A 12206-nucleotide genomic window follows, 5' to 3' on the forward strand; every position below is an offset into this window, starting at 1 on the left:
AATTCCAGAATAGGAGCAAGTAGGAGTAAGTGTATTTTGTAATTAAAACTCGCTGATTCACTTAAGTGGGATTCATGACACTTTTTCTTCACTTTCTCATGAACATTTACCAGAGCAAGATTTTATTTGCAAGAATGTTTTTACAGAAAGCATTATGAATACTAAAATGCACAAATATTCACTAGCGTATTTGTAACAGAAGTTGAACCCACTTTGAAAAACTTTTTATTATTTCCACAATACATTTGTTGATCAATCATGAATGTTCACAGGTAACTGGTGAATAGGGATTTTTTTCTTCAAAAAACAAAGATCATCCAATTAGAGAACAGAAACAATATCACGTGCCTCAAGTGCTCAATTAAGACATGAAAATAATTATTACCACATAGCAAATATACAACTTTGTGAATGAATCACAGGCTAAAATTTGCTTGCGCAACCGATCAGTTGAACGACTGTCAATAGTGAACAAATCTGTTGAAAAACAGGCCCTGTGGAGTGGGTAATTCACGAAGGGGGGGGGGGAAAGCTAAACTTATTTGCTAGAGTGCTGCCCACAAAGAGTTGGAGCCGCTCCACGCCGGACTGACACCGGTGCTGCGGGGGCAGGAGCCGAGGCAGCGTTCTAGAAGGTGCGGGGCAGGGCCCATCACCGGGAATTGATTAGCGCCCGGCGGACCAGGCAGCCAGCCACCACGAGCTGTTTCTTCTTCTATCCGTGCCCACACATGCACCCACCTGCGCCGGGCCCGCAGATATGCGCAGGGGAACGCCTGACTCCAGCTTCCCCGTGGAAAACCTTAGGTGAGGCGCATGCACTGTCCAGCAAACTCCAACGCTGCCCCCCCCCGTGCCCCTGCCGTGGAGCAGCCGACTCAACCCTGCCCCTAGCGCGCCCTGAGCCGAGAGGCCGTAACAGACGAGAAGTGTGTGCTGCTGCCGCCGAGGGGGGGAGCCTCAGCCGGTGGGTCCCCACGTGTGAATGATCGGCGGGCTCTGCAGGAGCCCTGCTCCCTGCCAGGGGCCGCCGAGGGCAGCTGGGAGCCGCGCGGCGGTCTCACCTCAGCTTGGAGGAGCTCGCTGCCTGGCTGGTGTTTTGCCTATGTGAGGGAAGTTGCAGAAGGGGGAGAGGGGACGAAAGGAGTCGGCTCCTTCCCCGGCGGAGGGCACGCCAGCAGCTGGCACGACTGGAGCCTCCTGCCGCAGCCTCCTGCGCCCCACGGGCTGCTGTTTGCAGGCGGCGGAGTCGGACTTGTCTGTGGAAGCAGCCAGTGTCCGTCAACCCGGACGGACAAACTCCCTTCTTCCCCCCACCCCCGCCCGCCTCGGAAAGCCCCTCCCTCGCCCCCTCCTCCCCTGCCACCTCCCGCTGCCCGTCAGTCTGAGCCGAGCGCGGCTCCGAGAGCGACAGCGTCTGCACTGCAAAGCCGGGGAGAGCGAGCGAGCCAGCCAGCCAGCCAGCGCTCCCCTCCCTCCCTGCCTTCCTCCCTGCTTCCCCCACCCCCTCCCCTCATCCTCCCTGCCTCTCTCCCTCTGCCCTCGCTCCCTGTCACTCTCCCTCTCTCCCCTCTCATTTCGGCTCTGCTTCGCGAGGCGCCCAGCGGCTCCTCCATGAGCCCCGCCGACTGATCTGTCACCCCCGGCCCGCGCCCCTCTCCTCCCGCACCTGGAGCCCGGCAGGCGCAGCGGCAGCATGTCCCGAAGGAAACAGAGCAAACCCAGGCAGATCAAACGTAAGTTTCCTGAGGGGGGCTCCCTCTGACAGACTTTTATTTATGTCCTTCCTGGGCAAGGGGAGAGTGGGGCGCGGTGGGGAGGGGGGCCGGCTCGAGCATGGGCTGAAGGGTTCAACTTTGCCAAAGAGGCTGAGGGTAAAGAGAAGGAAGGAAGGAAGGAAAGAAAAGCTCCTTTGATGTAGCCCGAGCAGCTTCCTCAGTGCTGAATGAACGCCCGCTCCTTTGGAACCGTGACTCCTCACCCACTCCCTTCAAACTCTCTCGCTCAGTCTTGGAAGCAAATCACTTTTGTATTTCAAAGTTGAACTAACTTAGGAGACCAGTGTGAACTAGTTTGCACATAAGCGTGCGAGGGATCAAGTCCAGCTGGGGGGGTCCAGGCCAGGCTTAGGCTGCAGAAGTACCAAATCATCGCAAAGAAACAAAAAGTGTGTGCGAGAAAAGTTCCAGCAAAGGGAGCACTGGGGAAAGGAGCCTCTGAACTGCACAGCTCCGTGCTAACCTACTGCTTCCCTGGGCAGTGCTGATCTAGTCATCTTTCGGTTCTCTTCGTCTCGTCGCTTAGGTTTGCATGGTGCAAAGCTTTGCACCTCCCTGTAGGATTTGGTAGGCATCTAAACCATTTGCAGATAGTCGCCTTTGTTGTTTTCAGAAGTTCAACACTTTTGAAGGGGAAATGTTTTTGGTTATGTTAGAAACCAGGTGTATTGGTGGCTTGTAGTCAACAATCTTCCTAATAGTGTTTGTCCATAGTTAACTTTTCCTGCCTGGGATACATAGCAGCGACATGAGCTGTTCTCTCAACTTCGTAAACTTTTCTGTGCTTCAGATTATTCAGCCGAACAATCCTAACGGTCGGTACTGGAAGAAGTGTAAGGGCGTTTCAAAACAGATACAATAAATTATTTTCTTTTAAAATCAGCACCACTGAGCTGATACAACTTCATTGATGTGCTGTATCCTAGAACTACTTTAAAATTAGCCATCATGTGACTTGGACAGGAGCTTTTAATAGCATTTTCCTCACTGATTTCTGACTCCAAAATGCTTATGAATAGCTCCTTTCTGGTGGAATTTTTTGAATTGATGAATTGGTTTAGCAGACAAGAAAATGAGCTGCAGGTTGAAAAATACTGGTCACTGTAAAACATTTGGATTGTATTGGTAGAGCATCCCTGCTTAGTGGAAATTACTTTTTAACTATCTTTAAGTTGGTAGTAGAAATAACAGCATGTTCCTGATTAAGTTTTATGTTTACCAAACTTAGTATATAATAATAAATGATTGCCACTTCTCCTTTTTGTGTAAGGCATTTTAAATCCTTCATTTTTCAAGGAACTTTTTCAATTACTTTAGGTTTTGGTATTCTTAAGTAAACATGCTGTTTGCTTTTAAACCTATTCATTTATTATCTAATATGCATTGATCTATTAAAGTATTTAAATAGTGTAGTTAATATTTTTAAAATGTATATGATACAGGATAGATTATGAACATTATTAGTTGGGAAGGCTTTGTAGTGCATTATTGATGTCTTGATTGTTAATAAATGATAAACATTAATTGACTATATGGCACAAAGACCCTCTGATTCTTTTTTTGTATACTTTATCTTCTCAATTAACTATGTTAATTTTTTTAACGTCCACTTCATAATGGCAGATAAATGCTTGGATACTAATTGAAGATTATGTACTTCTGAGATAGGTCACAAAGCATTTCTATGGCTTCCCTATATGGCATTAAATGTTAACCAAAAAGCTTTTGGTTTGTTCATCATAAATGACATATAATGGTTTGCATTTATATGAGTATATATAAATATATGAGAAAAAATATAAGCACACATATATGTTATGTGGAAATGTGTAGATTACATTGGACGTGTGTGTACATTCTGATTTTTAAGGATTTTATTTTTCCATGCAAGTTATTATGCAAATTACGGTGTTTGTAAATTTACATTGTCAGGAGAAGTGAAACAAGGTCACCAGAGTTAGAGGACATATTACGTACCAGAGCACTTCCAGAGGATGCTTTTTTTTTTTTTTGTGAGGGCTGTGCCTTAGCTAGTTTTAAAGTAATTTTTATTCATGGATCAATCAGTGTCCTGTACAGACAGAGTTTTCTATTAGTATTTGATCAACTATAAGTGGTGTTTTCTCAGACTTCCAGAAAGTTTATTCTGAGAAGAAGAATCCTTTATTAAAATGTGTTTTAGTGATTTTATTATATAAACAAGCCATATAGTATGTTAGACATAAATAATATTTTGAAGCTAACTTTTCTTCTGCTGATATTGGGACAAAATATCAGAGTTGGAAAATGCTGACCACAAGAACTGTCAGTAAAAATAATGGAATCACTAGTGACAAGACTAGACCACCACTTTTAAGTTTGAAAACTCTTCAATTTGCAATAAAACTCTATGTTTTGCTGATAAAGCATGCACAATTTAGAAGCTCTATGACAAGCAAAAAGTCATCTTACACTAGAAACTCTGAAGACAGTCAATTTAAAGGACAAAAAGGTTGTTGGGCACAGTTTTTTTTCTTTTACTGCATACAGTTCCCTGCTATCTAAAATTGTGATTTATGCAGTATTTTAATATTTTGCTTATTCTTTCCCCTTGGGTGCTCTCTGGGCAGCGATAAAAAGGCGACGCTGAAAGAGCACCATTAATTTGCTCTGATGACTGGCCAGATAAGGGGAGATAATGGGAAAGATAAGCGGAGAAGATATACCATCAGAAACCCGATTATTACCATTAAAATTCCAGCCCAGCAATCTGCAGAAGCCTGATAATTCCTTCTCCGTTTCCACCACTTTGGATGATAAGGCAAAAAATAGTCACTCAGTGCTCCTTGATTAGACTGCCTGGGTTTCCTGATAATACTGTGATAAATTATGTATTTTGCCCCCATGTTTTGTCCCAAAAATTCAGATTTTTTCCTTTCCAGGTCTATATTTTTCTCCCCTCCTCTAAAAAACCCCTCTCTCATAAGCTATTATTGTAATACCAGTTTGATAAAAAGCACTGATAGGGTAGGTGGTGTTTTGTATGGGAGCCCCATATCAATGTTATCAGCCCATCTCACTGCACCAGCTGCTAGCTGTTGTTGTTTTTAGCCTTATCGCCTCCTGCCAATATGCCAATAAATTGCCCAGATTGTTCTCCATTCTGTGGCTGCGCTGCAAAATTTATGACAGAAATGATGATTTTTTTACCAATGCATTTCTTTATGATTAGCAAATGTGTTGTGTGTGCAGTTTTATTGTTATTTTCTTGTTCTTCATGCAGTTGATTGTGGTTTAGTAATGTGTTTACTGACCTATATGTCCCCAACTTCAGTCACACTTAAGTACAGTGTTTTATGGATGGGGGAGGGATGTTGGCTGAAACATTTTTTTTCCAATGAAGCTCTGTTACTTAAATACTTGAATAAAATTCTTAAAGAACTTTTTCATTAGCTGTATGGTGATATTTTACAAAGAAAGTCTTCTCTGAAATATTAATGGAATAGTTTCTCATACAACTTTTGGTATGTTTTGTAATTTGGGTAGTATAGCATCAAGATTGTTAGGTACAATCAGATTGTGCGGAAAAATAGCAAAGTGGTTATGAAACCTGGGTTAAGAAGAAAAAGAATTCTGATGAAACAGTCGAGTTGAAAATTAAATGTGCTACATAAATGTTTTGAAAGTAAAATGCTTCTTGTCAGGAGACGACTGGTTAGCAATTCACCATATCAGGCTTTCCTGAAGAAGTTTGAATTGATTTACGATGAAGAAATTGTCTGTACAGCATTTCAGGTCTTATTCCAAGCTATTTCATATACTTTCTGTAATATATGAAAATTATAAGGAGAAAACTCTATATTTGAATGTTTTAAGTTCTCCCTCTGCTTTACTACACTGTTTCCTACATGTTTATAATTTTTTTTAAATTTTGGTTTACAATTCTTTTATAATGTGGATGGTAGTGTTTGAAAAAATCATTTTGAATTTTAACCTAATGTGGATTGTATTGTATTGATAAGAAACATGGTTCTTTTTTATAGTGTCTTGTTTGAGTTTCTATTTTCTTTATACGGTACTATATATTTCAGATATCCAATGAAATGTCTATTATATTATTAGTTACTAAGACCATTAGCAAAGGAACAATAAAAAAGAAACTGTTTAGTATATTGATGGCTCTTTCACAGTGCTAAATCAAATATCTCTTGCATATTTCACCTGCCATACGCTCAAATAAGTTTTTCTCTAAAACAAAACCATTACTTGTCTTTTGATCTTAGGGAAACTGTTGTTTTAAAGCAGAAAGTAGAAGGACTGCCCTCTTTGTTTAAAATTGTTGCTATAAAATTATGTTTCCCAGAGGGGATACAAAATTTTATATTTGTGATATAGCTTCTTATTTGCCTTTAGGAGAAAGGAATGACTAACGTAGTTCTGCAGTTAAAAATTTACAAAATTAAATTTGCAGTATCGTAGTGCAAAATAAAATACACTATTTACATAGTTAAGTTTTGAAGTTATTATAAATCAAAACAACAATGCTTGCAACAGTATTTATGAACATTGATAATTATACAGCTTGAGTTGATTTTCAGAAGCAGACTACATGTGAGAAGACTAAAATGTTCTATTTTGTTTAATTTTTTGGAAATATGTAGAAAAATCTTCTGATTAGAGGCTCATAAATCATTCAGTGGAGTTTTCTAAGTTTAAATAGATGCAATAATACAGACACAAATACAATACCATTCTGATCAAATAGACTTGTATGTAAGCATTTAAGTGTAGAAGTGGAAATCAAAAGTGAAAGTCTCTTTTTTGAATAAAATTACAAAATATATAAAATTTAACCTGTCGATATTTTTAAAGGGCTCACTGGCTAAAAGTAGGATTGTACATGAAGTAGTACAATATTTAATCACAAACTTCAGAATCTTCAATCACAATAAAGAAGTTCAATCTTCATCAATCACAATCTTCAGAAAATAGACATTTTTTTATTTAATGACAGAATTTAACTGTGTACATTCCTTTAAATTGCACTGTAGCACCTTAAAGGCGCTTCAAATGTTTCAGTTCAGTCATAGTCGAGCTCTAGGTAAGCAGCTGCCTATATCTTTTGAGTCTGAAACCATCTTGGTGACTTTATTTCTTGTAAGACTGAGTACCATGTTCCTTGCAAACAATTGATCTTTATGTTGCAGGATATGTACAGAATATGTTAAAAGAGAATATATGTTTGCAGTCATGTATTAAAGACATAAATGTTATATCATTCAGCTGTGAGGGAAAGTAATGCAATTAGGTAATTTGCTCCTAATTTTTCGTCTCTACTAATTCATACTTTTGTTAGATGTGTAACAGCTAATGTAAAGATTCATGCAGAATTCTGTGTAATGAAGTGAGGAGGAAAGCACGCCATCCATCAGTAGTACAATTATTTGCCATTAAACATAAAGTGTACTCTATCAATACTACAAAGATAGCTTGCTAATAAAGAAACTTGGTTTATTGTGTTTTAAAAGAAAAAGACTTGATTCTTTCAAATGAAGAATTTTGTGTGACTTTTTTTTCTTGTTTTGAAAAGAAAAAGAATTAAATATGAACATTTTCTGATGGTGTCCTCAAACTGTGTTTGCATCTTAAATTAAGTTTAAGGGCAATTACTGGTAAACAAACACAAAGTTGCAGTTAATATAATATAGCCCATTCATTTAAAAATGGGTGAAGCCAATATCGCTCTTTGTTTTGGATAGGTCTTTCTGGAGGGACTTTTGTTCCGCATTGGTGGCTTTCACCTGTGGATTTCTATTGTTTTTCCCTATTCAACTGAGAAAAGAAACAGGCCGACTCTTGAAAAATTTACCTAGACACTTGTGACTTAGAAGCTTATAATCTGCATATGTTACCTTCTAAAAATATGGTCTGTTTTGATTTTCAGTTTGGAACTGCTTTAACAAGAAAACTCTTACACTGTACTCTTGAAGGAAAGTTTTTTGTATTTTAATTTTTTTAATTTTTTATAGGTCTTATTAAAAGTATCAATATATAGATCTTTGAATAATTTATATTGTCAGTTTTGAAGTTTATTATTTGTTTTGGATATGGGTGAAAATATCCAATTAAGTTGGTGGGTTTGAATGCAGGATTACTGTGCTTAAGAAAGGGACATACCTCTTTAAAGGTATTAGCATAAAGATAGCGCATTTGTTTATTATGTTTCAGAATCAGTCACTAGTATCTCTGCCACAGGTAACAATTGACTTTTCAGGCTTCAAGTTAATAGCCTTGTCTCTTGCTTGTAGGGATCAATATTAGTATTAATTAATCACCATTATCAGCCCTAAGATCTGGTTCTATTTGTTGTTACATCAGCAAAATATCAATATAGAAAGTGGACTCTCTGATCGTCATGGCAACTTCATCTCTTGGGTCAAAGAAAGTTTATCTTATCTGTGCATGGAGAGTGGCAAACTGTTTAGGGATCTAGTTTGAACTCTAAGAACATTGATTTAGTTTTTGTTTGTGAATAGAGGCTGAATTCCAATCACAAGGGATAGGTAAGATTTAAATATTAATGCCCAAAGGCTTGTCTGAGAGGGTGTCATACCATTACTGTCAGATTGTCTTTTTGAGATGACACAAAGGTAGAGAAGGAGAATTGTGCAGTCAGGATTATTTAAAGCTCAATAATTTGTGCATTTGACAAACATATTTTAAATGAAAGTATGATGATTTTTTGCATTTACATGGTAATATTACTTGCATGTGATCCCATAGTCAGGGATTCCTCCACTTAGGCAGAGATCAGTATAGAGTTAGCTCAGAAATGACTGGGATAGGGAAATATCTTCTTCTTATTTATTCCCTGTTAAGAGATTAAATCAAAAAAAGAAGGCTGAGAAGACTAGGGAGGGTTGATTTTATTTCTGTATACTCCTGAAATAATGACAAGCAAACAAAAACCAGGGCCAATCTGAATACTACAGCCTAATCAGTTGTAGTTACCCTTGGAGACTGATGAACCGATAAAAGTATTTTATGAGGCTGTAATAACAAAATATTACTATTATTATTTTGTTATACAGCATACAGTATTAATAGCTCACATTCAAAAGCCTATGTCTTTGTCTAAAGCATCAGATTTGAGACTTTTGAATATATATAATCATACTATAGTTAAATCTTATGCAGGGTTGTTTTAAAATCATAAAATTCCTCGTGTGTAGTCTTGTCTGAAGCATAAACACACTTCCTATAACTAATTATTCTTAAATGTGTCTGTGTATTCAGGTGTACGCTGTCTATAATGTCTCAATACACATTGTATTTGAAGCATAGATTCAAGATGTCAGTGCTATAACTACCAAGTCATTCAGCAGATGCTATTTTTCTGTTTTTATTTTCCTGCAGGTGAGGAATAACAAAGTTTCCATGTCATATCAAAGAGTGAAGCAGCCAATCTATATAATATGTTCATTTGGGAACCCCAAAATATACACAGCTAATTTAATACACCTGGAGTAGCACAGTGAAAAAACACTTGCATAATGCTTACACTGCAAAAGGAATCACTTGGTACTGACCACTCTCATTTGATTATTTAGTTTTATCTAATGCTTTGAAAGGGTAATGCCAGCATGCGTTGGTAACAATTGCGGACGGTTGTCACAGTAGATGTTTCATTGTAGAGGATTTAGTCTATTGTAAACATACAATATGTAATCTTGAGTTATATGTACAGTGCTTTGAACTACTCTATTTGATATTGAGATATTTACCCAAAAAAGAGGATTTTATTAATAAATTAAAAATTATAAAAATCAGTGAAAAACATGCTTCTGTCTTTCTGTTAGTTATGTTGAATGAACCCTGTTGTGGTTATGGATCCATTTTCTTATTATTTTGCAGTTGGTCCAGACAATAGGTAAACTTGTTCCATGTTGAAGGTAAAGGGCAGTGTTGCTGTCCTTTCTTGCCTTTGGCATCTTTTATTCTGAAGAGTCACATAGCATTTCTAAATATGTGGAAGTAGGGAGAGTGTGTCTTCATTAGTAATCCTGTAAATGGCTTTGCATTTGAAAGTTGCCATGTCTTTTATGTTTATGAAATTATTAGTCAAGACCAAAAAAAAAATCTGGGACATATTCTCCCTCTAGTTACATTCCATTATTGCTTATGTGTAAATAAAGGGAGAGTGTGGCCCCAAACTTTCATATTTTTGACAGTTACCACTTGACCGTTTTATAGAACTTTCTTATTTAAAATAAGGGAACATTACATTAATAGTATTTCAAAATTTGATATATAATGTGTATACTACTAGTAATAGAATATCTAGACTAACATCGAATTAGCAGTGTTTTTTGAACTTTTCTTCATAAATTCTTCTCATATATTATTTGCTGCACTCACAGAGATGAGTTAGTGATGTTACTTTGTATTACAGACCACTAGACTTGCAGCTTTCGGTTTGTGATTAGCTGGTATAAGTCGGTGTCACAGGCTGATTTTAGTGTACTCAGTCTTTTTACCTAAGAAAAATACAATGTAATGTAATAAAATTCTGCAGCATTTTCAAAGTTATTTTGCTTTCCTCTATATCTAACTTTTTCTGAAATTGACAGTATTATTCTAATTATAATCCTTAAAGAATAGATCCTGCAAACCCTTATCTATGTTCTGAACTTCATGAACATGAATAGTCCTGCTGACTGCAATGCACAGTGTAGTGGATAAGTGTTTACAGGATTGGGGCCTAAATAACACACAAAGTGATATAATCTAAGAAGTTCAAATAGTTTGGTGCTTACAAAATTCATTGAACACAATGAGGACCTTGCTTGAATAATGTGTGCCATGAAAATCATTTGTGTACAATGCAAAGCACATTTGCTCCTTCTTTCACAAGTGTTATCTTTTACAGCCTTTATTTTTCATTGAGGTATGCTTTTTACTTGACAAAATTATATGAAGAAATTTTATGTTGCCTTTTAAGAGCATATTTGCATTTATTATATAAATGTGAATTTTAACAAGAGTAGAATGAGTTATAGGGTAGAGTACTGTATGCCTTCTAGGCCAAAGTATAAGAGACGAAATCTTGACAAGTATTTATTGCAAAGAATATCTTTTTGAAATTCAGTAAATTCGTGAATACTTTCCGTAAAATACATGCAGGAGGACCCTATGACATTAAACTTAACTATTGTTCCACTGGAGGGGAGGGAAAAACAAAGTTTAAAGACTGTTTACATTGTTGTTGTTACTGCATCAAAAAAAGTGTATTCACTTTGCAGATCGTTCGCTTCATGTGAAAATGACTATTTCTGCAGATTTATTGAATTTTTATTATTATTTCCAAACTTTCAATTCAGGCTCTATATTAAGCAGTTATGCAAATTGCTACTCTGAAGCATTTTGAGGGACTTAAAACTAGATCATATATGTACAAAAGTACTTTCTGCAGCATTTCACAAAGGCAGTGAGCCCCCTAAAATGGATATATCTATTAAACAAGGTCCTGAATCTATACCTATTGAGGTCCGCTGCAAAATTCTCTATTGCACAGGGTGAATCCAAAACGATGAAAGATTTTTAAAAAAGCAGTTTTCCCCCCTTCTTCTCCTCCCATCCTCCAGCAAAATATCCATTCTTACAAATGCAGAGAAAAAAGCTTCTAATTTTTCTTGGAACTAGAATATATTTATTTTGAAAAACTTTAAATTGGGTTGATATTATGAACATTTTATCAGTTAAGTGTACCTCAGTCCCTTCATCCACTTGATTCTAGTTGCGGTGGACATTCTGAATACTTATTACAGCAGTTTGTAGTGGTGTTTTGGGTGCCCTTACTCATGTGAGTAACCCTTACTCACAGCAGCAGTCCTATTTGAATGGGATTGCTTATATGAGTAAGGATTGATTATTCAAGTGAGTATGGGTTACAGAATCAGGCTCTTGGTTTGCAAATAACTTTAATGTACCAACAAAACTTAATTTTTATATGACTATTTTATTTTGTATTTAGAAAGCTCTCTTTGATAGTCATTCCAAAATAGATATGGCATGTCAGTGAGCACTGACCAATTTGAGTATTGAGAAAAATATCATATATTTGAGAGTTACTTGGAAAATATATTAGCTAGTTGCTAAAAATACAAGTCCACTCCTTAACAATGTGCATCTTGGACAAACAGGCGCATATTTTGCCATCAAGTTGCTTAAGCTTCTGAAGTCAGGGCTACAACTGGGTCAGATGATAAGATGAGCACAACAGAAAAACGAAGAGCGCCTCTGATAAAAACTGATTGATTGATGTCTGGCTTCCCTACCATCACAAGCAGTTGACAGTTAGTTTGGGATCAGATGATTTGGCTTTTGCGATAGAAAATGGGGCCTACTAGGCAAGTCTGAAGGACAAAAAGGTCAGTTTCTGTGTAGTGT

The 12206-nt window shown here is 37.4% G+C and overlaps 1 protein-coding gene across 1 annotated transcript in view; it reads left to right on the forward strand.

Moving 5' to 3' along the window:
• The first annotated feature begins 724 nt into the window (after positions 1 to 724).
• The window catches only part of ZFPM2 (zinc finger protein, FOG family member 2), a 425771-nt gene continuing 414289 nt past the window's right edge, over positions 725 to 12206 (forward strand). Inside the window, exons 1-2 of the mRNA XM_067537378.1 lie at positions 725 to 807; positions 1597 to 1736. Coding sequence (XP_067393479.1) covers positions 732 to 807; positions 1597 to 1736 — 216 coding nt within the window. The 5' untranslated portion in view covers positions 725 to 731. The remainder of the gene's footprint in view (positions 808 to 1596; positions 1737 to 12206) is intronic.

This window comes from Emydura macquarii, unplaced genomic scaffold (genome assembly GCF_026122565.2).
Source record: "Emydura macquarii macquarii isolate MOO-44397 ecotype Brisbane River unplaced genomic scaffold, CSIRO-AGI_Emac_v2 contig_383, whole genome shotgun sequence".
Taxonomy (NCBI): domain Eukaryota; kingdom Metazoa; phylum Chordata; order Testudines; family Chelidae; genus Emydura; species Emydura macquarii.